This window comes from Entelurus aequoreus, linkage group LG10 (genome assembly GCF_033978785.1).
Source record: "Entelurus aequoreus isolate RoL-2023_Sb linkage group LG10, RoL_Eaeq_v1.1, whole genome shotgun sequence".
In the NCBI taxonomy this organism is placed as follows: Eukaryota; Metazoa; Chordata; class Actinopteri; order Syngnathiformes; family Syngnathidae; genus Entelurus; species Entelurus aequoreus.
Genome location: NC_084740.1, coordinates 14,269,246 through 14,296,142, shown reverse-complemented (window position 1 = coordinate 14,296,142; position 26,897 = coordinate 14,269,246). Strand labels below are relative to the sequence as shown.

The following is a 26,897-nucleotide window of genomic DNA, read 5'->3' as shown; positions in this document are numbered from 1 at the left end:
ATTCTATGTGTCATACTTGATCATTTCGCGATATTGTCATATTTAGTAGAGAACATCAACGATAAAGTTCGCAACTTTTGGTCGCTGATAAAAAAGCCTTGCCTGTACCGGAAGTAGCGTAACGTCACAGTTTGTGGAGCGCCTCACATCTGCACATAGTTTACAATCATGGCCACCAGCAGTGAGAGCGATTCGGACCGAGAAAGCGATGATTACCCCTTTAATTTGAGCGAGGATGAAAGATTTGTGGATGAGGAAAGTGAGAGTGAAGGATTAGAGGGCAGTGGAAGCGATTCAGATAGGGAAGATGCTGTGAGAGGCGGGTGGGACCTGATATTCAGCTGGGAATGACTAAAACAGTAAATAATCACAAGACATATATATACTCTATTAGCCACAACACAACCAGGCTTATATTTAATATGCCACAAATTAATCTGCATAACAAACACCTCCCCCCTCCCGTCCATATAACCCGCCAATACAACTTAAACACCCGCACAACACACTCAATCCCACAGCCCAAAGTACCGTTCACCTCCGTAAAGTTCATACAGCACAAATATTTCCCCCAAAGTTACGTACGTGACATGCACATAGCGGCACGCATGTACGGGCAAGCGATCAAATGTTTGGAAGCCAAAGCTGTACTCACGGTAGCGCATCTGCTATCCAACTCAAAGTCCTCCTGGTTGTGTTGCTGTAGCCAGCCGCTAATACACCGATCCCACCTACAGCTTTCTTCTTTGCTGTCTTCATTGTTCATTAAACAAATTGCAAAAGATTCACCAACACAGATGTCCAGAATACTGTGGAATTTTGCGATGAAAACAGACGACTTAATAGCTGGCCATAATGGTGTCCCAATATGTACGCACAATCCGTGACGTCACGCGCAAACGTCGTCATACCGAGACGTTTTCAGCAGAATATTTCGGGGGAAATTTAAAATTGCACTTTACTAATCTAACCCGGCCGTATTGGCATGTGTTGCAATGTTAAGATTTCATCATTGATATATAAACTATCAGACTGCGTGGTCGGTAGTAGTGGGTTTCAGTAGGCCTTTAAACGTGTGGACAATGCTGAAGAAACAAGTCCATGTCAGAAGAACAACAAATTTAGCTGAACTGCACCAATTTTGTCAAGAGGAGTGGTCAAAAATTCAACCAGAAGCTTGTGGATGGCTACCAAAAGCGCCTTATTGCAGTGAAACTTGCCAAGGGACATGTAACCAAATATGTATGTATACTTTTGACCCAGCAGATTTGGTCACATTTTCAGTAGACTTATAATAAATTCATAAAAGAACCAAACTTCATGAATGTTTTTTGTAACGAACAAGTATGTGCTCTAATCACTCTATCACAAAAAAATAAGAGTTTTAGAAATGATTGGAAACTCAAGACAGCCATGACATTATGTTCTTTACAAGTGGATGTAAACTTTTGGCCACAACTGTGTGTGTACTGTATACTGTATATATATATATATATATATATATATATATATATATATATATATATATATATATATATATATATATATATATATATATATATATATATATATATATATATATATATATATATAGTGACATATGTAGTGACAAAGATTGGCTGATGGACTCATGAATGTACTTTTTCTTTGGCTTTTTGTGTTGGTTTTTTTGCAACATATGAAAAAACCCACATGCAACATTTGTCACTATCAAAAGTAAAGAAAAGGGTTTAGTTGTTTTGACATTTTGTGGTAGTTAACTTATTGTTACACTTTAAAACATAAAAAAAGGAGATGCATGAGGCCCATTTGCATTGCTAGTTAAACAAAAAAAGCGGTTTTGTCATTTGTTGCCACATTTTATTGCAACACTGCTAAAAAGATTCGGAAACATTCCGTGTACACTTCATTTAAGGCAACAGTTGGACACTGGAGCAGACTACGGTGTATAAATGGTCTCCTATGGGAAAAATGTTGTGCTCAACTGTAGCCACTATTTGCTCAATTTAATATGTGCACTTTTAGGTACTGTATAGTTTTACTGCATGCATTGATAAAAAGTGATGATTTCTAGTTGAGTTCTTGGAGGAGTGTGCACACACACACACACACACACTATATGGAGTGACTAAATGGCATCTGGGGACAAATAAGGAAACAAGCGATAAAACAGAGGCCTGCAGCTTCAATTGAAAAGCATATGTGACGTGTGTTGAAAGTGCGGCTGATGTGCTGTCAAACACGTTATTCACATCACGGCTGCACACTCCAGTCACAACAACTCTGATAAGGAGATTTTTTACTGTATTTACTGACCGTATAGGACAGGAAGGAATCCAGTGGAAAAAGAGGAAATCCTTTCTTTTTTTGAACTCCTTACTTCCTGTGCATTGCTTTGCTTTGGTCTCCAGGCAGTGAGTTCATGTCCAGTCTAGAACAGTGTTGTCAAGTTATGTAACAGATTTCAAATAAGTTGGGCCTTCGCAAAGAGAATCATGCTCACTTTGAAATGACGTTGTCAGAGAAGTGTTGACTAAACCGTATGTTTATTTTGGTGTACTTACTGTTTAAGTTGTGTTGGTTGTATTTTGTAGGCCTCCATCGTCTTTCGCTTCCTCCATGGGGACAATTTGATTATGATGCCCACGTGCATGTTTGTCATATGATGAATACTTGCTTGTTTTTTCATCTCCTGTGTGGATTCAGTGGTGGGAAACACACACAATTAATGTATCACTCCTTTCATAGGAAGAGGCCAAACTGTGCCTAGCAAAATTACAAAATAAGTCTCGTTGTAGTGGACTGATTTCGATGTAATGATTTAAAAATATATTATTAAAAAATAGATATGTTATTTGTCATTCATAATACATACATGTATTTGCATTTATATTTTAATACTAATTTAGTATGTTTTTATTTTTTTATTTTATTTATATTAAGTAAATCGTATTTATTTGTTTTTGTTTTTTAAATTACGGTACATTGTTTTAATATCTGTCTAACCCATTTATTTATTTATCATAGTTACAAAGGGTATATTATGCAAGAACGTTCAATATAAAAACTGTCTTCTGGTTATTTTTATTTTTTATTTTATTTATATTAAGGAAATCGTATTTATTTGTTTTTGTTTTTTAAATTACACTGTTTTAATATCTGTCTAACCCATTTATTTATTTATCATAGTTACAAAGGGTATATTATGCAAGAACGTTCAATATAAAAACTGTCTTCTGGTTATTTTAATTTTTTATTTTATTTATATTAAGGAAATCGTATTTATTTGTTTTTTTTAAATTACATTGTTTTAATATCTATCTCTCTAACCCATTTATTTATTCATCCTAGTTACAAAGGGTATATTATGCAAGAACGTTATATATAAAAACTGTCTTCTGGTTATTTTAATTTTTTATTTTATTTATATTAAGGAAATCGAATTTATTTGTTTTGTTTTTTTAATTACATTATTGTTTTAATATCTATCTCTCTAACCCATGTATTTATCATAGTTACAAAGGGTATATTATGCAAGAACGTTCAATGTAAAAACTGTCTTCTGGTTATTTTTATAAGAAGGGTAGCAAAAAAAGACATTTTCATTTAAAAATATATATGTATATTTTATTGAGTCTTTTCTCTAAATATTTGCAAATTTGCTTGTATTGACACCAGTCAATGAATTTTTCATGGAATAATTTTTAAACACTGAATAAATCATTGTTTGTAGGGTTCATGCACATGTGTGGAGGTTTGGTTATAACAATCAGGTCAATACTAAAACTGTTTTTCGTGTTTAAATATGAATGGTAGCAAAAAAAAAAAAAAAATTGAGACAAACAGCTAAAGAAAAAGCAAAGGCATTGGCAAAGTTAATCAAAGTTGACATATTAGTTGAAACTCTTCCAGAAAATGTAGTACACATCAAATAAGCTCTGATTTCAATTGACTTTTTGGAATAAACTTTTATAAGAACATTTGTTTTGGTAATGCATATGCACATCTACGGGGACGTTACCGTGATCATCTAAATATTATGTCAGGTTCAAACACTGATGACATCTATTAAACAGACAAAGAAGCAAGGAATTAAACAGACAGAATTAAATTTGGCTCAATTTAGGAGAAACGTCTGGGCTGTACTATTGTACAGTCTCCACCATGCTCTGACGAAAGATTGTACGCCTCCTCTTTTATTTGGGCTTTCCCTGATTACATGGCAACAGCTGTTTCTAAGGGAGGGGGGTCGTAAACAGCCATCGCCCTTATCACAAAACAGTTAAAAGAAAAGGTCATAAAACAGTTCAAAGAAAATGTGCCTGGAGGGGAGTCAGGTCCTGCTTCCTCTCTGCTTTGTAGATCTCGGATCAAGACAAAATCTTCCTGTGGATTACAATACATCAAAAAACCGACAGCCTCATGTCGCTTCCCATCGTACACAGTGGAGTTCTACAAGCCTTTTGCCAAAGACAGCTTTCGTCCTCTCGCAGGGCGAGCTGAACTCAATGTAACAAGGTTTTGTGATAACTTAGATACAATTATTCTGACATATTAAATGAGTTTATTTGCTAACTGTAATGCCATCTCATTGTCAGGAAGCGGATGCAGAGATGGCAGGCTTGATACAGGAAGACATGATTTTTAATGTCCAAAAAAATGCAGGAAAAACACAAACCAGGAGACAGGAAACAGGATACTAGGAAAACAGGTGAACTGGAAACAGCGAACAGTAGTGATGCATGCATCGAGCTCATAGAGCAAAACCCTGTGTCGGTGCGCGTACTGCTTTTAGAAAGTCACGTGACCGATCATGAGCTGTTTCGGTCACGTGACCGATACGCAAACTGTGTCGCACTGACGCCTCCTCTGTGCCCTGTGAGCGGGTCTTTTCTACAGCCGGAGAAATAATAACTAAGAAGAGAAATCGTCTAAAATTTAATACGTTGGAAAAACTGTTTTTTTTTTTTTTTTTATAAAAATGTGTAAAAATAAAAAAATATTCCCAGTCAGTAAAGTAGCATAGTAGACCTAAGTATCCTTTAAAAACAAGGCAAAGGTTTTATTTAACAAGTGTGTTTAATATTTTGGCCGGTGTAACATTACACAGTTTGAACAGTAACACTGTGCTTAAATATTGGGAGGGTGGGGGGGGGGGGAACTCTACTTCAATCAGGTAATTTTCTGAGGTGGTGAAAAAGTTTGAGAACAATCAGATTGTATCAAAAAGTACCAAAAAGTATCAAAATAATTTCGGTACCGGTACTAAAACTATTTTTGCTTGGTGTTTATTAAAAGGGGAGCAAAAAAGCCAGAAAAAGCTAAAGAAAAAAGTACAATGTAAGGTTCATAATTATGTTTTGACTTTTGGACAAGACTAAAGCTATTTTTTTTTTTAATACATTTTTACTTTTTGCAAAGGATTTGTGCTTTGTCTTTTTAGCAAAAAAAAAACTCACATTAAGGTGAAGTGGAGTGGTAATTATTTATCTTTTATTTGTATTTTTTTGGCCACACCTAGTGGCCACAATAATTCATTAAAGGGGCCCTATTATACAAAAAAAATTCACCACCTCAGAAAATAAACTTGACTCTCCAAGTGCCACCGTAATGACAGACATTAAAGTAGCGTAGTAGGCCTGAGTATCCTTTAAAAACAAGGCAAAGGTTTTATTTAACAAGTGTGTTTAATATTTTGGCCGGTGTAACATTACACATAGTTTGAACAGTAACACTGTGTTTAAATATAGGGGGGGGAGGGACTATACTTCAATCAGGTAATTTTCTGAGGTGGTAAAAAAGTTTGAGAACAATCAGATTGTATCGAAAAGTTCCGAAAAGTATCAAAATAATTTCGGTACCGGTACCAAAATATTGGTATCGGGACAACACTAGTCAATACTAAAACTATTTTTGCTTGGTGTTTATGAAAAGAGGAGCAAAAAAAGCCAGAAAAAGCTAAAGAAAAAAGCACAATTTAAGGTTAATCATCACTTTTTTTTATATACATTTTTACTTTTTGCAAAGCATTTGTACTTTGTCTTTTTAACAAAAAAACAAAAAAACTCACATTAAGGTGAAGTGGAGTGGTAATTATTTATCTTTGATTTTTGATTTTTTTTTGGCCACCCCTAGTGGCCAAGCATCCACCATGACACCCCTACGGCCTCCTAGGCCATGGGATGAGTGGGAGTGAGTGAGTGAGTGGCCACAATAATTCATTAAAGGCCTACTGAAAGCCACTACTACCGACCACGCAGTCTGATAGTTTATACATCAATGATGAAATCTTAACATTGCAACACATGCCAATACGGCCGGGTTAACTTATAAAGTGCAATTTTAAATTTCCCGCTAAACTTCCGGTTGAAAACGTCTATGTATGATGACGTATGCGCGTGACGTCAATCGTTGAACCGGAAGTATTGGTACACCATTGAATCCAATACAAACAGCTCTGTTTTCATCTCAAAATTCCACAGTATTCTGGACATCTGTGTTGGTGAATCTTTTGCAATTTGTTTAATGAACAATGGAGACTGCAAAGAAGAAAGTTGTAGGTGGGATCGGTGTATTAGCGGCTGGCTGCAGCAACACAACCAGGAGGACTTTGACTTGGATAGCAGACGCGCTATCCGACGCTAGCCGCCGACCGCACGGATGATTGGGTGAAGTCCTTTGTCGCGCCATCGATCGCTGGAACGCAGGTGAGCACGGGTGTTGATGAGCAGATGAGGGCTGGCTGACGTAGGTGGATAGCTAATGTTTTTAGCATAGCTCTGTGAGGTCCCGTTGCTAAGTTAGCTTCAATGGCGTCGTTAGCAACAGCATTGTTAAGCTCCGCCAGGCTGGAAAGCATTAACCATGTATTTACATGTCCATGGTTTAATAGTATTGTTGATTTTCTGTCTATCCTTCCAGTCAGGGGTTTATTTCTTTTGTTTCTATCTGCAGTTAAGCCCGATGCTATCACGTTAGCTCCGTAGCTAAAGTGCTTCGCCGATGTTTTGTCGTGGAGATAAAAGTCACTGTGAATGTCCATTTTGCGTTCTCGACTCTCATTTTCAAGAGGATATAGTATCCGAGGTGGTTTAAAATACAAATCCGTGATCCACAATAGAAAAAGGAGAAAGTGTGGAATCCAATGAGCCAGCTTGTACCTAAGTTACGGTCAGAGCGAAAAAAGATGCGTCCTGCACTGCACTCTAGTCCTTCACTCTCACGTTCGTCATCCACAAATCTTTCATCCTGGCTCAAATTAATGGGGTAATCGTCGCTTTTTCGGTCCGAATCGCTCTCGCTGTTGGTGTAAACAATGGGGAAATGTGAGGAGCCTTTCAACCTGTGACGTCACGCTACTTCCGGTACAGGCAAGGCTTTTTTTTATTAGCGACCAAAAGTTGCAAACTTTATCGTCGATGTTCTCTATTAAATCCTTTCAGCAAAAATATGGCAATATCGCGAAATGATCAAGTATGACCCATAGAATGGATCTGCTATCCCCGTTTAAATTAAAAAAAATAATTTCAGTAGGCCTTTAAAGGGGCCCTATTATGCAAAAAAATAATTCACCACCTCAGAAAATACACTGTGTTTAAATATAGGGGGGGGACTCTACTTCAATCAGGTAATTTTCTGAGGTGGTGAAAAAAGTTTGAGAACAATCAGATTGTATCGAAAAGTTCCGAAAAGTATCAAAATAATTTCGGTACCGGTACCAAAATATTGGTATCGGGACAACACTAGTCAATACTAAAACTATTTTTGCTTGGTGTTTATGAAAAGGGGAGCAAAAAAAGCCAGAAAAAACTAAAGAAAAATGCACAATGTAAGGTTAATCTTCACTTTTTTTTTTCAATACATTTTTACATTTTGTAAAACATTTGTGCTTTGTCTTTTTAACAAAACAAACAAAAACCTCACATTAAGGTCAAGTGGAGTGGTAATTATTTATCTTTTATTTTTTTATTTTTTTTGGCCACACCTAGTGGCCACAATAATTCATTAAAGGGGCCCTATTATGCAAAAAAAAGAATCACCACCTCAGAAAATAAACTTGACTCTCCAAGTGCCACCGCAATGACTGACATTAAAGTACAGTAGTGTAGTAGGCCTAAGTATCCTTTAAAAACAAGGCAAAGGTATTATTTAACAAGTATGTTTAATATTTTGGCCGGTGTAACATTACACACAGTTTGAACAGTAACACTGTGTTTGAATATAGGGGGGAAAACAACTCTACTTCAATCAGGTAATTTCCTGAGGTGGTGAAAAAAGTTTGAGAACAATCAGATTGTATCGAAAAGTACCGAAAAGTATCAAAATAATTTCGGTACCGGTACCAAAATACCGGTATTAAAACTATTTTTGCTTGGTGTTTATGAAAAGGGGAGCAATAATGCCAGAAACAGCTAAAGAAAAAAGCACAATGTAAGGTTCATCATTATGTTTTGACTTTTGGACAAGACTAAAACTATTTTTTTCCCAATACATTTTAACTTTTTGCAAAGCATTTGTGCTTTGTTTTTTTAACAAAAAAACAAAAACAAAAAAAAACTCACATTAAGGTGAAGTGGAGTGGTAATTATTTATCTTTTATTTGTAATTTTTTTTGGCCACACCTAGTGGCCACAATAATTCTTTAAAGGGGCCCTATTACACAAAAACAAATTCACCACCTCAGAAAATAAACTTGACTCTCCAAGTGCCACCGTAATGACTGACATTAAAGTAGCGTAGTAGGCCCAAGTATCCTTTAAAAACAAGGCAAAGGTTTTATTTACAAGTATGTTAAATTTTTTGGCCGGTGTAACATTACACACAGTTTGAACAGTAAAACTATGTTTGAATATAGGAGGGAAAAAAACTCTACTTCAATCAGGTAATTTCCTGAGGTGGTGAAAAAAGTTTGAGAACAATCAGATTGTATCGAAAAGTACCGAAAAGTATCAAAATAATTTCCGTACCGGTACCAAAATATTGGTACCGGTACTAAAACTATTTTTGCTTGGTGTTTATGAAAAGGGGAGCAAGAAAAGCCAGAAAAAGCTAAAGAAAAAAGCACAATGTAAGGTTCATCATTATGTTTTGACTTTTGGACAAGACTAAAACTTTTTTTTTTTCAATAAATTTTTACTTTTTGCAAAGCATTTCTGCTTTGTCTTTTTAACAAAAAAAGCCACAAAAAAAACCTTGCATTAAGGTGAAGTGGAGTGGTAATTATTTATCTTTTATTTAAAAAAATTGTTGGCCACAATAATTCATTAAAGGGGCCCTATTATGCAAAAAAAAATTCACCACCTCAGAAAATAAACTTGACTCTCCAAGTGCCACCGTAATGACTGACATTAAAGTAGCGTAGTAGGCCTAAGTATCCTTTAAAAACAAGGCAAAGGTTTTATTTAACAAGTATGTTTAATATTTTGGCCGGTGTAACATTACACACAGTTTGAACAGTAACACTGTGTTTAAATATAGGGGGGGGGGGGGGGGGGGGGGAATCTGTACTTCAATCAGGTAATTTTCTGAGGTGGTGAAAAAAGTTTGAGAACAATCAGATTGTATCAAAAAGTATCAAAATAATTTCGGTACCGGTACTAAAACTATTTTTGCTTGGTGTTTATGAAAAGGGGAGCAAAAAAAGCCAGAAAAAGCTAAAGAAAAAAGCACAATGTAAGGATCATCATTATGTTTTGACTTTTGGACAAGACTAAAGCTATTTTTTTTTCTAATACCTTTTTACTTTTTGCAAAGCATTTGTGCTTTGTCTTTTTAACAAAAAAAAACCCTCACATTAAGCTGAAGTGGAGTGGTAATTATTTATCTTTTATTTAAAAAAAAAATTTGGCCACAGTTAGTGGCCATAATAATTTATTAAAGGGGCCCTATTATGCAAAAATAAATTCACCACCTCAGAAAATAAACTTGATTCTCCAAGTGCCACCGTAATGACCGACATTAAAGTAGCGTAGTAGGCCTAAGTATCCTTTAAAAACAAGGCAAAGGGTTTTATTTAACAAGTATGTTACATTATTTGGCCGGTGTAACATTACACACAGTTTGAACAGTAACACTGTGCTTAAATAATGGGGGGGTGGGGGGGGAACTCTACTTCAATCAGGTAATTTTCTGAGGTGGTGAAAAAGTTTGAGAACAATCAGATTGTATCAAAAAGTATCAAAATAATTTCGGTACCGGTACTAAAACTATTTTTGCTTGGTGTTTATGAAAAGGGGAGCAAAAAAGCCAGAAAAAGCTAAAGAAAAAAGCACAATGTAAGGTTCATCATTATGTTTTGACTTTTGGACAAAACTAAAACTTTTTTTTTTTTAATAAAGTTTTACTTTTTGCAAAGCATTTCTGCTTTGTCTTTTTAACAAAAAAAGCCACACAAAAAACCTTGCATTAAGGTGAAGTGGAGTGGTAATTATTTATCTTTTATTTAAAAAAAAAATTTGGCCACAATAATTCATTATAGGGGCCCTATTATGCAAAAAAAAATTCACCACCTCAGAAAATAAACTTGACTCTCCAAGTGCCACCGTAATGACTGACATTAAAGTAGCGTAGTAGGCCTAAGTATCCTTTAAAAACAAGGCAAAGGTTTTATTTAACAAGTATGTTTAATATTTTGGCCGGTGTAACATTACACACAGTTTGAACAGTAACACTGTGTTTAAATATAGGGGGGGGAAAAAAATCGCTACTTCAATCAGGTAATTTTCTGAGGTGGTGAAAAAAGTTTGAGAACAATCAGATTGTATCGAAAAGTACCGAAAAGTTTCACAATAATTCCGGTACCGGTACTAAAACTATTTTTGCTTGGTGTTTATGAAAAGGGGAGCAAAAAAAGCCAGGAAAAGCTAAAGAAAAAAGCACAATGTAAGGATCATCATTATGTTTTGACTTTTGGACAAGACTAAAGCTATTTTTTTTTCTAATACATTTTTACTTTTTGCAAAGCATTTATGCTTTGTCTTTTTAACAAAAAAAAAACCTCACATTAAGCTGAAGTGGAGTGGTAATTATTTATCTTTTATTTTAAAAAAATTTTGGCGACACTTAGTGGCCATAATAATTTATTAAAGGGGCCCTATTATGCAAAAATGAAATTCACCACCTCAGAAAATAAACTTGATTCTCCAAGTGCCACCGTAATGACCGACATTAAAGTAGCGTAGTAGGCCTAAGTATCCTTTAAAAACAAGGCAAAGGGTTTTATTTAACAAGTATGTTACATTTTTTGGCCGGTGTAACATTACACACAGTTTGAACAGTAACACTGTGCTTAAATATTGGGGGGGTGGGGGGGAACTCTACTTCAATCAGGTAATTTTCTGAGGTGGTGAAAAAAGTTTGAGAACAATCAGATTGTATCGAAAAGTACCGAAAAGTTTCACAATAATTTCGGTACCGGTACTAAAACTATTTTTGCTTGGTGTTTATGAAAAGGGGAGCAAAAAAAGCCAGAAAAAGCTAAAGAAAAAAGCACAATGTAAGGATCATCATTATGTTTTGACTTTTGGACAAGACTAAAGCTATTTTTTTTTCTAATACATTTTTACTTTTTGCAAAGCAGTTGTGCTTTGTCTTTTTAACAAAAAAAAACCCTCACATTAAGCTGAAGTGGAGTGGTAATTATTTATCTTTTATTTAAAAAAAAATTTGGCCACACTTAGTGGCCATAATAATTTATTAAAGGGGCCCTATTATGCAAAAATAAATTCACCACCTCAGAAAATAAACTTGATTCTCCAAGTGCCACCGTAATGACCGACATTAAAGTAGCGTAGTAGGCCTGAGTATCCTTTAAAAACAAGGCAAAGGGTTTTATTTAACAAGTATGTTACATGTTTTGGCCGGTGTAACATTACACACAGTTTGAACAGTAACACTGTGCTTAAATATTGGGGGGGTGGGGGGGAACTCTACTTCAATCAGGTAATTTTCTGAGGTGGTGAAAAAGTTTGAGAACAATCAGATTGTATCAAAAAGTATCAAAAAAATAAACTATTTTTGCTTGGTGTTTATGAAAAGGGGAGCAAAAAAGCCAGAAAAAGCTCAAGAAAAAAGCACAATGTAAGGTTCATCATTATGTTTTGACTTTTGGACAAGACTAAAACTATATATTTTTTTCAAGACATTTTTACTTTTTGCAAAGCATTTGTGCTTTGTCTTTTTAACAAACAAAAAAAAACAAAAAACCCTCACATATGGTCTAGCCCCCTTCTCCCCCCTTTCTCTCCCCTTCTTTCCACGCACCACAGTGCGAGTCTTGGAGCGCTCTTGTCAGTCACGGGTTTCCCCGCGAAGGAGCAGACGAAAAACGTCGTTATTTCATCCTTTTTTTTTCTTTGGCTTTGGCAGTTAAGGGCGCGCACGGACGTGAACATGTCGACATGGACTTTGTGAGGCTGTTTGGCGCCTTGGTCGCCGTCCTCTTCCACCACGCGTCCGCCGCTAAGATCAATGGTAAGACGAGCAAATCCACTTCCGCCACTGATAATATCGTGTCGTGAAACCCTTTTCAAATGGTCTCCGTTGTGAGCCACGTTCGCACATATTTGAACGGCGTTAGGCGGCCAGAGAGGAGAAAAGTCTGTGGCTTTCTAATTATTAACAGACATGCAGGCTTTAGTCCCAGCATGTGATGTGGAAAATATCAACAGCAACTTGTTTTCTTCTCAGCTGCTCGGTCAGGAGGTCCTCTCTTCGTTTTACTCCACCACCGGCGCCAAATAGCAGGAAAGATCCACAATCTGCCACAAAATGAGAATAAAACTAGCAAAAGTTGCACAGTAGTGATGGGTTGATGAGGCGCCATGAAGCGTTTCGACACATTGCAAAACTGTACTGATACTGTGTCGATACGGTGTCACTAAATACTGACATCGGCTGGACATTAAAGGCCTACTGAAATGAATTTTTATTTATTTAAACGGGGATAGCAGATCTATTCTATGTGTCATACTTGATCATTTCGTGATATTGCCATATTTTTGCTGAAAGGATTTAGTATAGAACAACGACGATAAAGATTGCAACTTTTGGTATCTGATCAAAAAAAGGCTTGCCCCTACCGGAAGTAGCGTGACGTAGTCAGTTGAACATATACGCAAAGTTCCCTATTGTTTACAATGATGGCCGCATGAAGTGAGAGAGATTCGGACCGAGAAAGCGACAATTTCCCCATTAATTTGAGCGAGGATGAAAGATTTGTGGATGAGTAAAGTGCAAGTGAAGGACTAGTGGGGAGTTGAAGCTATTCAGATAGGGAAGATGCTGTGAGAGCCGGGGGTGACCTGATATTCACCTGGGAATGACTACAACAGTAAATAAACACAAGACATATATATACTCTATTAGCCACAACACAACCAGGCTTATATTTAACATGCCACAAATTAATCCTGCATAAAAACACCTGCGTGTTTGTTATGCTAGCTCCTAGCTCCTCTGCTAGCTCCTAGCTCCATAGAACACGCCAATACAATTCAAACACCTGATCAACACACACAATCACTCAGCCCAAAAGACCGTTCACCTAACCCAAGGTTCATAAAGCTTATATATTTTAAAAAAGTTACGTACATACGCAAAAAAAAAGTTGCGCACATACGGTCAAGCGATCAAATGTTTAGAAGCCAAAGCTGCATACTCACAGTAGCACGTCTGCGTCTTTGTCATCCAAATCAAAGTAATCCTGGTAAGAGTCTGTGTTGTCCCAGTTCTCTACAGGCGTCTGTGTATCGAAGTCAAAAGTCCTCCTGGTTAGAGTCTCTGTTATCCGAGTTCTTCCATCTTGACTGCATCTTTCGGGAATGTAAACAAAGAAGCGCCGGCTGTGTACTGTTGTTGCTGACTACGTTCGAAAAATACGTCCATTTCGCACCGACAACTTTCTTCTTTGCTTGCTCAGCTTCCTTCTTCATAATGCAATGAACATGATTGAAACAGATTCACGAACACAGATGTCCAGAATACTGTGGAATTATGAAATGAAAACAGAGCTTTTTCGTATTGGCTTCAATGTGGAAGGCATACTCGTGTTCGCCGGTCTACGTCACGCGCATACGTCATCCTCAGAGGCGTTTCGAACCGGAAATTTAGCGGCAAATTTAAAATGTCACTTTATAAGTTAACCCGGCCGTATTGGCATGTGTTATAATGTTAAGATTTCATCATTGATATATAAACTATCAGACTGCGTGGTTGGTAGTAGTGGGTTTCAGTAGGCCTTTAAAAATCCCTACAGGCAACCTATAGACCGACTCAACTGACACTGATTTTATGACCTAGTACAGTGGTTCTCAAATGGGGGTACGTGTACCCCTGGGGGTACTTGAAGGTATGCCAAGGGGTACGTGAGATTTTTTTTAAAATATTCTACAAATAGCAACAATTCAAAAATCCTTTATAAATATATTTATTGAATAATACTTCAACAAAATATGAATGTAAGTTCATCAACTGAACATCAAGTCAAGTAGGCTATTCCATTCATTACCATAAACCCAGAGTTTCCCCCATGCCATGATGGTTTGACCCTCACTAAAATGTCTGTCAAAAAGAACTGTGAAAAGGAATGCAACAATGCAATATTCAGTGTTGACAGCTAGATTTTTTGTGGACATGTTCCATAAATATTGATGTTAAAGATTTATTTTTGGTGAAGAAATGTTTAGAATTAAGTTCATGAATCCAGATGGATCTCTATTACAATCCCCAAAGAGGGCACTTTAAGTTGATGATTACTTCTATGTGTAGAAATCTTTATTTATAATTGAATCAGTTGTTTATTTTTCAACAAGTTTTTATTTATTTTTATGTTTTTTTCCAAATAGTTCAAGAAAGACCACATCAAATGAGCAATATTTTGCACTGTTATACAATTTAATAAATCAGAAACTGATGACATAGTGCTGTATTTTACTTCTTTATCTCTTTTTTTCCACCAATAATGCTTTGCTCTGATTAGGGGGTACTTGAATTAAAAAAATGTTCACAGGGGGTACATCACTGAAAAAAGGTTGAGAACCACTGCCCTAGTATATACAATAATATAAACCAAGTCATTGTATTTCATTTATGATTATTTCATATCTTCATTTAAATAAAGATATATTTTAATCTTTTTTAGATACAGTCAATAAAAAATGTGAACATGTATCATAACATGGAAATCTAAGAGAACGTGTTGTGAATGAGGATGCTTGTGGACTGGGATTTTTTTTAATTTATTTTTTACACATTTTTATTTAAAAAAAAAACGTTTTTTCCAACGTATTCAATTTTAGACGATTTCTTTCATTGATTGATTAAAACTTTTATTAGTATATTGCACAGTGAAGTACACATTCCGTACAATTGACCACTAAATGGTAACATCCGAATAAGTTTTTCAACTTGTTTAAGTCGGGGTCCACTTAAATTGATTCATGATACAGATATATACTATCATCATAATACAGTCATCACACAAGTTAGTCATCAGAGTATATACATTGAATTATTTACATTATTTACAATCCGGGGTGTGGGATATGGAGGAGGGGGGGGGGGGTAGGTTTGGTTGTTATCAACACTTCAGTCGTCTCTTCTTAGTTATTATTTCTCCGGCTGTAGAAAGGACCCGCTCACAGGGCACAGTTCGCGTATGGGTCACGTAACCAAATCAGCTCATGATCAGTCATGTGACTTTCTAAAAGCGGTACGCGCACCGACGCAGGGTATTGCTCTATGAGCTCGATGCATGTGCCGATGCATCGGTGTTGCCGGACCCATCACTATTGCACAGTAAGGATGTCGATCATTAAGGATCCCATACAAGTAAATACAGGACCAGTATTACCGATCCCGATACAAGCTTTTCACGATGCCATACCGATACAACCTTTTCACGATGCCATACCGATATTGGAGCTTTGAGTATCGCCGATATTGATCCGATAGGACACCTGTTCTCAAACTTCTTTCACCACCTCAGAAAACAAACTTGACTCTCCACGTGCCACCGTAAAGACCGACATTAAAGTGCAGTAGTGTAGTAGGCCTAATAAATAGAGTGCTGGTTTATTATTATTAACTGTCTGTAATGGACTTTTGCTGTCTTTAAACCTCTTAAAGGCCTACTGAAATGAATTTTTTAAATTTAAACGGGGATAGCAGATCCATTCTATGTGTCAGACTTGATCATTTCGCGATATTGACATATTTTTGCTGAAAGAATTTAGTAGAGAACATCGACGATAAAGTTCGCATCTTTTGGTCGCTGATAAAAAGCCTTGCCTGTACCGGAAGTAGCGTGACGTCGCAGGTTGAAGTGCTCCTCACATTTCCCCATTGTTTACACCAGCAGCGAGAGCGATTCGGACCGAGAAAGCGACGATTACCCCATTAATTTGAGCGAGGATGAAAGATTTGTGGATGAGGAACGTAAGAGTGAAGGACTAGAGCGCAGTGCAGGACGTATCTTTTTTCGCTCTGACCGTAACTTAGGTAAAAGGATTGGATTCAACACTTTCTCCTTTTTCTATTGTGGATCACGGATTTGTATTTTAAACCACTTCGGATACTATATCCTCTTGAAAATGAGAGTCGAGAGCGCGAAATGGACATTCACAGTGACTTTTATCTCCACGACAATACATCGGTGAAGCACTTTAGCTACGGAGCTAACTTGATAGCATCGTGCTTAAATGCAGATAGAAACAAAATAAATAAGCCCCTGACTGGAAGGATAGACAGAAAATCAACAATACTACTATATGGAGACACCGAACCAAACACTGGACATGTAACTACACGGTTAATGCTGTGCCGCCTGTCGAAGCCTAGCAATGCTGTTGCTAACGACACCATTGAAGCTAACTTACCTCGTCAGAGCTATGATAAAAACATTAGCGCTCCACCTACGCCAGCCCTCATCTGCTCATCAACACCCGTGCTCACCTGCGTTCCAGCGATCGACGGCGCGACGAAGGACTTCACCCGATCATCGATGCGGCTAGCGTCGGATAGCGCATCTGCTATCCAAGTCAAAGTCCTCCTGGTTGTGTTGCTGTAGCCAGCCGCTAATACACTGATCCCACCTACAGCTTTCTTCTTTGCAGTCTTCATTGTTCATTAAACAAATTGCAAAAGATTCACCAACACAGATGTCCAGAATACTGTGGAATTTTGCGATGAAAACAGAGCTGTTTGTATTGGGATACAATGTGTCCGAATACTTCCGTTTCAACCATCGACGTCACGCGCAAATGTCATCATACATAGACGTTTTCAACCGGAAGTTTCACGGGAAATTAAAAATTGCACTTTATAAGTTAACCCGGCCGTATTGGCATGTGTTGCAATGTTAAGATTTCATCATTGATGTATAAACTATCAGACTGCGTGATCGGTAGTAGTGGGTTTCAGTAGGCCTTTAAGATCCAAGCTGTTTTATTTACATGTTTTTTTTATTTCTCTTTGCTATTTGGGCTTATTGGACCCTAATTAGAATAAAAAGCTCAGAAAATCTGCAAAGACTCCTCCCACCCCCAACAAGGACTGTTTTCACTGCTGGACTCTAGGAAGAGGTTCCACAGCCTCCGAAGCAGAACCTCCAGGTTCTGTAACAGCTTCTTCCCTCAGGCCGTAAGACTCTTGAACGCATCATAACTATCCCCTCAATTCCCCCCAAAACGGATTAACTCGCTGGAATAAAAAGACAATATAACATACATCCATAAACGTGGATGCATATGAAAAAGTGCAATATATTTATCTGTACAGTAATCTATTTATTTATACATGCACCTCGTTGCTTTTTTTTATACTGCACTACCATGAGCTAATGCAACAAAATTGTGTTCTTATTTGTACTGTAAAGTTAAAATTTGAATGACAATAAAAAGGAAGTCTAAGTCTAATAAGGGCCATAAGACCCCATTTTAGTAGTGTACACAATTTTGGAAATAAGAGCTAAAAGATGCTGTCCACACATGTGGCCAACTAAGCCTTTAGGTTTAAGGTGAAGTGGAGTGGTAATTCTTTATCTTTTATTTTTAATTTTTTTTGGCCACACCTAGTGGCCACAATAATTCATTAAAGGGGCCCTATTATGCAAAAAAAATGTCACCACCTCAGAAAATAAACTTGACTCTCCAAGTGCCACCGTAATGACCGACATTAAAGTACTTTAGCGTAGTAGGCCTAAGTATCCTTTAAAAACAAGGCAAAGGTTTTATTTAACAAGTATGTTTAATATTTTGGCCGGTGTAATATTACACATAGTTTGAACAGTGACACTGTGTTTGAATATAGGGAAATAACTCTTACTTCAATCAGGTAATTATTTGGCGTACCACTAGGTGGAGCCCGCGTAACATAGTTTGAGAATTGCTGTGATAGGATACCAGCACAAATACTTGTTAACTGTTTGATCAAGTAAAAGTACTCAAACAGAGAACAACGGTAGGTATCAACTGGTTTTGAAACCAGTTGATAGGTAGGTATCAACTGGTAGGGGTAGTTTCAAGATGGCGCATGCTCTGCTGCGACAGCACTTGTTACTCTTGTTACGGAGTGATTACACTCACACTCTTGGCATTCTCTCGATGAGCTTTAAGCACACCTGTGAAATGAAAACCATTTCAGGTGACTACCTCTTGAAGCTCATCGAGAGAATGCCAAGAGTGTGCGAAAAAGTAATCAGAGCAAAGGGTGGCTATTTTGAAGAAACTAGAATATAAAACATGTTTTCAGTTATTTCACCTTTTTTTGTTAAGTACAAAACTCCACATGTGTTCATTCATAGTTTTGGTGCTTTCAGTGACAATCTACAATGTAAATAGTCATGAAAATAAAGAAAACACATTGAATGAGAAGGTGTGTCCAAACCTTTGGCCTGTACTGTATGTCGTCCGATCTCATGATGATCGGAATCGGCAGAATCGTAACATTCCTAAATATATTATCTATAAATATAGCAATAACAACAAAATACAATACATTCATATAGATAATAGTGAAAATAATCATAAAAGAGAACTGGAATGTTAAGTTAAAGTTGAAGTACCAATGATTGTCACACACACACTAGGTGTGGCGAAATTAATCTCTGCATTTGACCCATCACCCTTGATCACCCCCTGGGAAGTGAGGGGAGTAGTGGGCAGCAGCGGTGGCCACGCCCGGGAATCATTTTTGGTGATTTAACCCTTAATTCCAACCCTTGATGCTTAGTGCCAAGCAGAAAGGTAATGGGTCCCATTTGGTATGTATTGGTCTCATGACGCCAGTATGGGTCCGTACTGATACTACCCTTGGTATCGATAGGATCCATTTTTTTCAATATTAGCTTCTGCGCTCTCAGCTTCTCTATATGTTAAATAAGTTGCACAGACAGACAATGTATCATACATTTGAAAATTTGGCTAACTTCTTTTTACACTTGTATGCGAGTTAAAACATGTTTATGTTCTGTTGATACGCCGATCAATACAATCAGTAGTCTTTATTTTCACTGGAAGAGTCTAAGCTTTTCCACTGAGGCTTGTGAGGCACGCAGCAGCATTCCCAGTTCTTAACTTAACTTAACTTAACTTAACTAAAACGAAAGAACAAACTCTCCTGCTCATTGCAGGAATGTGAGCTTTATTTCCCTCACAGCAAAATACGGTGGAATCTCTGAAGTCAAATTTTTGGAATTGGACCCCAAATTCAGGGTAAAATGTAACTCTTTACTGGAACAAAGCCTCACTTCAATCTTAAATGACAGCACCACAGCGAGGGTTAACCTGGAAGAAGGTGAGAAGAGAAGAAGAAGAATATACATAAGAAGTCATGCAAAGTAAGCATAAGTAGATTCGCATTCAAAACAGCGGCATGCTTATGGCGATGAACTTCTTTTTACACATGAGTAACTTGACATTGCGGCTTCACCACATCGCGGATTCTTTTGGGGATCATTTTAAATAGTTTTTAAGCATATTCCAGCCTAAATAAAGCATTTTCAAGCATACAAATGGCTAAATAAACTAACATATCAATACTATTGTACAAACCCCAAAACCAGTGAAGTTGGCACGTTGTGTAAATGGTAAATAAAAACAGAATACAATGATTTGCAAATCCTTTTCAACCTTATTTCAATTGAATAGACTGCAACGACAAGATATTTAATGTTCCAACTGGAAAAGTTTGTTATTTTTTGCAAATATTAGCCCCCGTGACCCCGAAAAGGACACGCGATGGATAGATGGAATTTGATGCCTGCAAAATGTTTTAAAAAAGCTGGCACAAGTGGCAAAAAAGACTGAGAAAGTTGAGGAATGCTCATCAAACACTTATTTGGAACATCCCACAGGTGAACAGGACAATTGGGAACAGGTGGGTGCCATGATTGGGTTTAAAAGCAGCTTCCATGAAATGCTCAGTCATTTACAAACAAGGATGGGGCGAGGTTCACCACTTTGTCAACAAATGTGTGAGCAAATTGTCGAACAGTTTAAGAACAATATTTCTCAACCAGCTTTTGCGAAATAATTTAGGGATTTCACCATCTACGGTCCGTAATATCATCAAAAGGTTCAGAGAATCACTGCACGTAAGCAAAGATATTACGGACCTTCGGTCCCTCAGGCGGTACTGCATCAAAAAGTGACATCAGTGTGTAAAGGATATCACCACATGGGCTCAGGAACACTTCAGAATACCACTGTCAGTAACTACAGTTCGTCGCTACATCTGTAAGTGCAAGTTAAAACTCTACCATGCAAAGTGAAAGCCATTTATCAACAACACCCAGAAACGCTGCCGGCTTCGCTGGGCCCGAGCTCATCTAAGATGGACTGATGCAAAGTGGAAAAGTGTTCTGTGGTCTGACGAGTCCACATTTCAAATAGTTTTTGGAAAAAACGTTTAATGAGTATTGTTAAAAGGAAAGGCCATGTAACACAGTGGTAAAAATGCCCCTGTGCCAACTTTTTTGCAATGTGCTGCTGCCATTAAATTCTAAGTTAATGATTATTTTCAAAAAAAATTAAGTTTCTCAGTTCAAACATTAAATATCTTGTCTTTGCAGTCTATTCAATTGAAAATAAGTTGAAAACAATTTGCAAATCATTGTATTCTGTTTTTATTTACAAATTACACAACGTGCCAACTTCACTGGTTTTGGGTTTTGTACATTGTTGGTCACTAAAGGAGACCAAACCAATCAAAGGGATATCAATAACGATAAACGAGGACGTCTGTACTGTTTCTTAAGACATCATTAAGGAAAATGGAGATGATACAACTTCTGAACCACCACATCATGATCCCACATGACAGTTTGAACTTTGCTCTTTATTTTACTGTGTTTTGGTATCATTTCCTGTCCTGGTGTTCATATTTTAATAGCGTTTCCTTTGTGTTTTGTAGCACCTTTACTTTCTGTTCCTCGTCCTGCCAGCATATTAATAATTAATTCTATTTAGTTCCACATTGTTCTTTCAGTTCTGGTTCATTATCCCGAGCAGGGGTATTCAACATTTTCAAGAGAGGGGACCCCCTACTTATGTATCTTGTATAAAATTGTGTTTTAAACTGGTCTTAAAGGTAGCTTGTTATTGTCCAATACTAAGATAGTAAGTTTATTTTTTCATATTATTTTAAACGTGCAATATTTGTTTATTTTTCTTACTATTGTTATATTATTTGTTATGTGTGTATTTAAAGATATGTAAATTAGTGGAACAATTGCATATAAAATATTGTATGTAAAAAAAGTCTAATCAACCAAAAATTTCACAACTCCCCTGCGGTACTTCCACAGATTCAAGGGGTCAGGGACCCCCTTGTTGAAGATCCCTGATCTAGTGTATGCCTCAGTGTTCCTTTGATTCCTGAGTTCCTGCTCGACCTGTGTTACTTTTCTTCAACCTGGTACCTAATTAAATTACCTTCTGCCTGCACGTCGCTTCGCTTTCTCTGCATCCTGGGATCGCGCCACCGTCTGTCCAATTGTTTTTTTAAGACAAAAAAAAGTACACACAGTCTTCGCTACACGTCTTAAAATTAAGTTTGGAGTTTTGCCAACTACCTGTCATTCAGTTACAGACATGCTGTTAGTTTGATCATTTTGTTTTCCTTCAGCTAATATGCTAACCTAGCATAGCATGATGTTGCTTTTAGAATGTGAGTTTAGTGTTAGCACTGTAGCTCATGTGATGTGCGACACCACTGATTTTCTTTCAGATCCAATTCCAGTATAATTCAGGCTGGTATCGGCGATACCGATCCAATATCCATACTTTGTGCAACTATACCTAATGTATCTGCTGAATTTTAAAAAGTTGTATCTTTTCAATTAATAACATATCCAAAAAAAATAAACAGTAACAATTTAAGAAAAAAGAGCAAAAATTCGGAATGTAATGAGAAAAAGCTGAACTTTTTAAACTAATAATTCATAATAATATACTTAGTCACCTATAACACAAAGTTATGTCTTAAAATATATATAATATCTGTTTTTAGCTTCTTTATTTAATCACAAACATTTTCTTTTCAGTATGCGAACTTTGGTGGAATAGACACCCCTGATATAAAATATAAGGTCTCATAATAAAAAATAAAATGTACTTAAAATATAAATAACGTTCATTTAGTTAATTCAAAAATTAAATACTAACTTATGAACGAATTAGAAAAATTACAACAACCATTATATACACTGTTAAATGTCTGACTGAACATTAATATTTTTGTACAGGCAGACTTGACACACTAGGTTATGCAGTTAAACTGTATTATTATTATTCATTTATTACATGGGGGAAAATAATAGTAAATGCCAAAAGAGCAAAAAAAAACGGCTTGTAATGAGAAAAAGCTGTAATGTTCTAACTAATAATTAATACTAATACACGTAGTCACCTAGAGCTGACACAATTTCTGTTTTTAGCATTTTTTTTGTCACAATTTGGTGAGCGTTTCTTGTAGCCCGATGCCAAGGATGCGAAAATAGTAGACGGTGTGCAGGTAAACGTCTATTTATTGGCAACCAGGAGGTGCATAGGAAGCCGACTAGCAAGTACAGTCATAGGTTGGCTTGTAAAGAAGCCTGACAGGTAACAGGTGTCAGGTGTATCTGGAGTGCCAATCAGAGACAGGTGAGAGAGGCAGCGCTCAGGACGGAGGTGCAGTGACAGGAAACAAACCAAAATAAGAGCGCTGGACAGGAAAAAGCACAGAACACAGGAAAACACCAACATGACTAAACTGTCAGTAGCAAATATCAGTATGGCCCACGCATACTTTGACTTTTCAGTATGTGGCCCTTGGTAAAGAAAGTTTGGACAGTCCTGAACTAAAGTATCAAAAGTATTGATATTTTGATCAGAGGAACGATATTAGAGCCTGAAGACCTGGTGTCAGCGGTATCGATATTTTAGTATCGGTCGGCACATCACTATAACAGCAACTTACAGCTCTATAGGAAATAATATATTTTTGTTTTAATAGGGTTTCTGTAGGAGGACAACATGACACAAACCTCCCTAATTGTTAGAAATCCCAAAGTTTATATTAAACATGATTCTCTGATGAGAGTATTTGGCAAGCGCCGTTTTGTCCTACTAATTTTGTCGGTCCTTGAAGTCACCGTAATTTGTTTACATTTATAACTTTCTTCAACGATGCCAGAGAAAGACATATTTTATGCCACTCCTTCTTTGTCTCATTTTGTCCACCAAACGTTTTATGCTGTGCGAGAATGCACAAAGGTGAGCTTTGTTGATGTTATTGACTTGTGTGGAGTGCTTATCAGGCATATTTGGTCAGTGCATGACTGCAAGCTAAACGATGCTAACATGCTATTTAGGCTAGCTGTATGTACATATTGCATCATTATGCCTCGTTTGTAGGTATATTTGAGATCATTTATTTTCTTATGTCCTCTGTGTATTTAATTTATATCTGCATTTCTCATGACATATTATCTGTATGTAATATTGCCTGCATTTCTGATTATGGTTTGTGTGCCATGTTGTTCCAGACCACAGCAAACGTTACCCAGCTTGCATAGATTGTAATAAATCCATTAGAAGAAGACAGCCTGCCGTTTCCTTTAACTTGGACACACACATCTATACCTTTGGCCATTCTAAGACAGTCATTTAGAGGAGTTATCTCACCCTCTGAGAAGCCTGCGTTTTACTAATGTTTTAAATGGTTGAAATAAATATTACATAAGTATTACATTACGTAAATATTACATTTTAACATTTCTGCCAACGAAGATTTGTGTCAGCCTGCGACACATGGTAATTTTGATAGTAGGCTAATATAGCTAATATAGACACTTATATCATGTGTTGACTTCATTATATCACTTATAGGAGGTGTTTTAATTTTTTGCAGCTCCAGACAGATTTTTTATAGATTTTTTGGTCCGATATGGCTCTTTCAACATTTTGGGTTGCCGACCCCTGACATAGCGCTATGGTAGTGTTGCTAATGTTTGTGTGCTCTTATCACACTTTGGTGTGTGTGATATGTGACAGCTAGTATGTTGGACAAGTGCACAGTTACATTGTGCATGTAAAAAGTGGGTAAAGTGCACAATAGCACTTCTTGGAGGCAAACACAGATAATTAGCATTAAAGCTACAGACTTAGACTTAGACAAACTCTATTGATCCACAAGGGAAATTGTTCCACACAGTAGCTCAGTTACAAAGGATGGAAAGGATAATGCAGGTATAAAGTACACTAAAATGTACCATAGTAGCAATATAAAATACAACATATATGTAATATTTACAAATATATATACAGTATATAATACATACTGATATATTATATTATTATATTTTATATAATATATACAATATATAACAAATCTCAATTACCATGTACAATATTACAGTATATGTAACAGCTGCAGCAAAAATATACACACAGTCAATAATCCCAGTAGTTTACTAAAAGCACTTCAAACTTTCTAAATTCCAGCATCAAAGCTAGATTTTGGTGCACTATTGTGTAACTTATTCCTAAAAAAAACACTGATATGATAAGTTGATTGGCAACACTAAATTGGCCCTCGTGTGTGAATGTGAGTGTGAATGTTGTCTGTCTATCTGTGTCGGCCCTGTGATGAGGTGGCGACTTGTCCAGGGTGTACCCCGCCTTCCGCCCGATTGTAGCTGAGATAGGCTCCAGCGATCCCCCGCGACCCCAAAAGGGACAAGCGGTAGAAAATGGATGGATGGATGAGACTTTTCAGCATCCAATTGGTTATTTTATTCTACTCACAACCTCTAGAGGGCACAATTGCCTGTTTTGTCATGAATTGGCAAAAAACACACATTGCAGGCTTACTACACAGCAAGTTTGTGCCCAAATAAAGAAAAAAACAATGTAATGTTCTTGTGTGGGTTGTATATGGTGTGTTTCATTGGAATGCAAATGCCTACTGGTTTCTAATGTTGCTACCATGTGAGTGCCACAGGAAGTCTTAAGACAACAATCAGTCTCTTGTTCCCTCCCAATTGCCTCATGACATGTGTCCACCACAGGCCAACGGATCTGCCGGCGAGGTACCGAGCGCCCGTGCTACAAGGTGTCCTACATCCCGGACCGCCGGCGTAGGCTGACCTTTCAAGAGGCAAGGCAGGCGTGCAGGGCGGACGGCGGCGAGCTGCTCAGCATCGAAACAGAGAGCGAGCAGCGGCTGATCGAGAGGTTCATACAGCAGCTGCACGCCGCAGATGGAGACTTCTGGATTGGCCTTCGTCGCAGCCCCCAGCGCTTGAGGGGTGGCGGTGGCAACCCGGGATGCCCCTCCCAGTACTTCTGGCTAGACGGGAGCAAGGCCAAGTTCAGGTTGTTTTCAAACGTTTTCCACTGAGGGCCACACAATGAAAAATCAAAGGATGCTGGGGCCATTTTTTCAAAGCCAAAAAAAAAATTTGATTTTCTAAAAGAAAAAAACAACCTGCATGTAAGTTTTGTGTTATTAGTACAGGTGCGTGGTAAATATCGTAAGGAATCATAACGTCACACCCATAAATCCGATAACATTAAAAAAATAGCTCTGATAAGTGATTAAAATAAAAAAGTTTTACCTTCAATGTGTTGTAGGTGGGTTCGGGTGAACAAATCTAACGCTCCTATTCTACTCGTGTCGGAAATGTCCCATGAGATCATTGTAAACAAACATGGTGTTGACTGTTTGGGGTTTCTTCACTGTTTCAGAGGAAGACATTTTTAATGCGATGTGCGCCAAATGTATTGCAAACATGGAAGAAGAAGAAAACATTGGGCATCAACACATCAAACCTTTTCAGCCACCTTAAACGCCAGCATCCCGTATTTTGAAAACCTTCAACTGCTTCTAAAGAAGCTGCCTTGAAGCCAGCCGTAAAGAAAGGTGTGCACTAACTACATAAAAAAAAACAATAGACATAAATCGATTATATGTATCGTTCTTGGGAAGCAGGAAGTTATGTGTCTGTATCGGCTTGAAAAAAAAAATACATTGTGCATCCCTAGTTTTGAGCAACATTTAAAACTTTTTTCCTGTTCTATTATTCCATTTTTTACGTGTTTTTAATGCTGGGAATTATTTTATCAGACTAATCACACTTTAGAATTGTGATTAATCATTATTAATTACAGTAAATTATTTGCTTGCAAAATTTAGATTCACTTTAAAAATGCCCCAATAATTTGACACAAATGCAATTTTATTGTCAGAATGTCTTACAAACATTTTTAAAAAATGTTTTACTAACAATACGTAATTTATTCGCTCTAAAAGTGGCAACAGTTTTATCTAACGTACCACCAGGGTGTATTTTCACTCATCTTTTCACTGGTGTATGCATTGGCCTGATCGCTGACCGTGTAACAACCCACGCCATC

The 26,897-nt window shown here is 37.1% G+C and overlaps 1 protein-coding gene across 3 annotated transcripts in view; it reads left to right on the top strand.

Annotated features, from left to right (window-relative positions):
* Positions 1–12,264: 12,264 nt before the first annotated feature.
* The window catches only part of laynb (layilin b), a 32,205-nt gene continuing 17,572 nt past the window's right edge, over positions 12,265–26,897 (top strand). For all 3 annotated transcript variants that reach the window (XM_062062045.1, XM_062062044.1, XM_062062043.1), the window contains exons 1-2: positions 12,265–12,471; positions 25,550–25,856. In XM_062062045.1, coding sequence (XP_061918029.1) covers positions 12,399–12,471; positions 25,550–25,856 — 380 coding nt within the window. In that variant the 5' untranslated portion in view covers positions 12,265–12,398. The remainder of the gene's footprint in view (positions 12,472–25,549; positions 25,857–26,897) is intronic.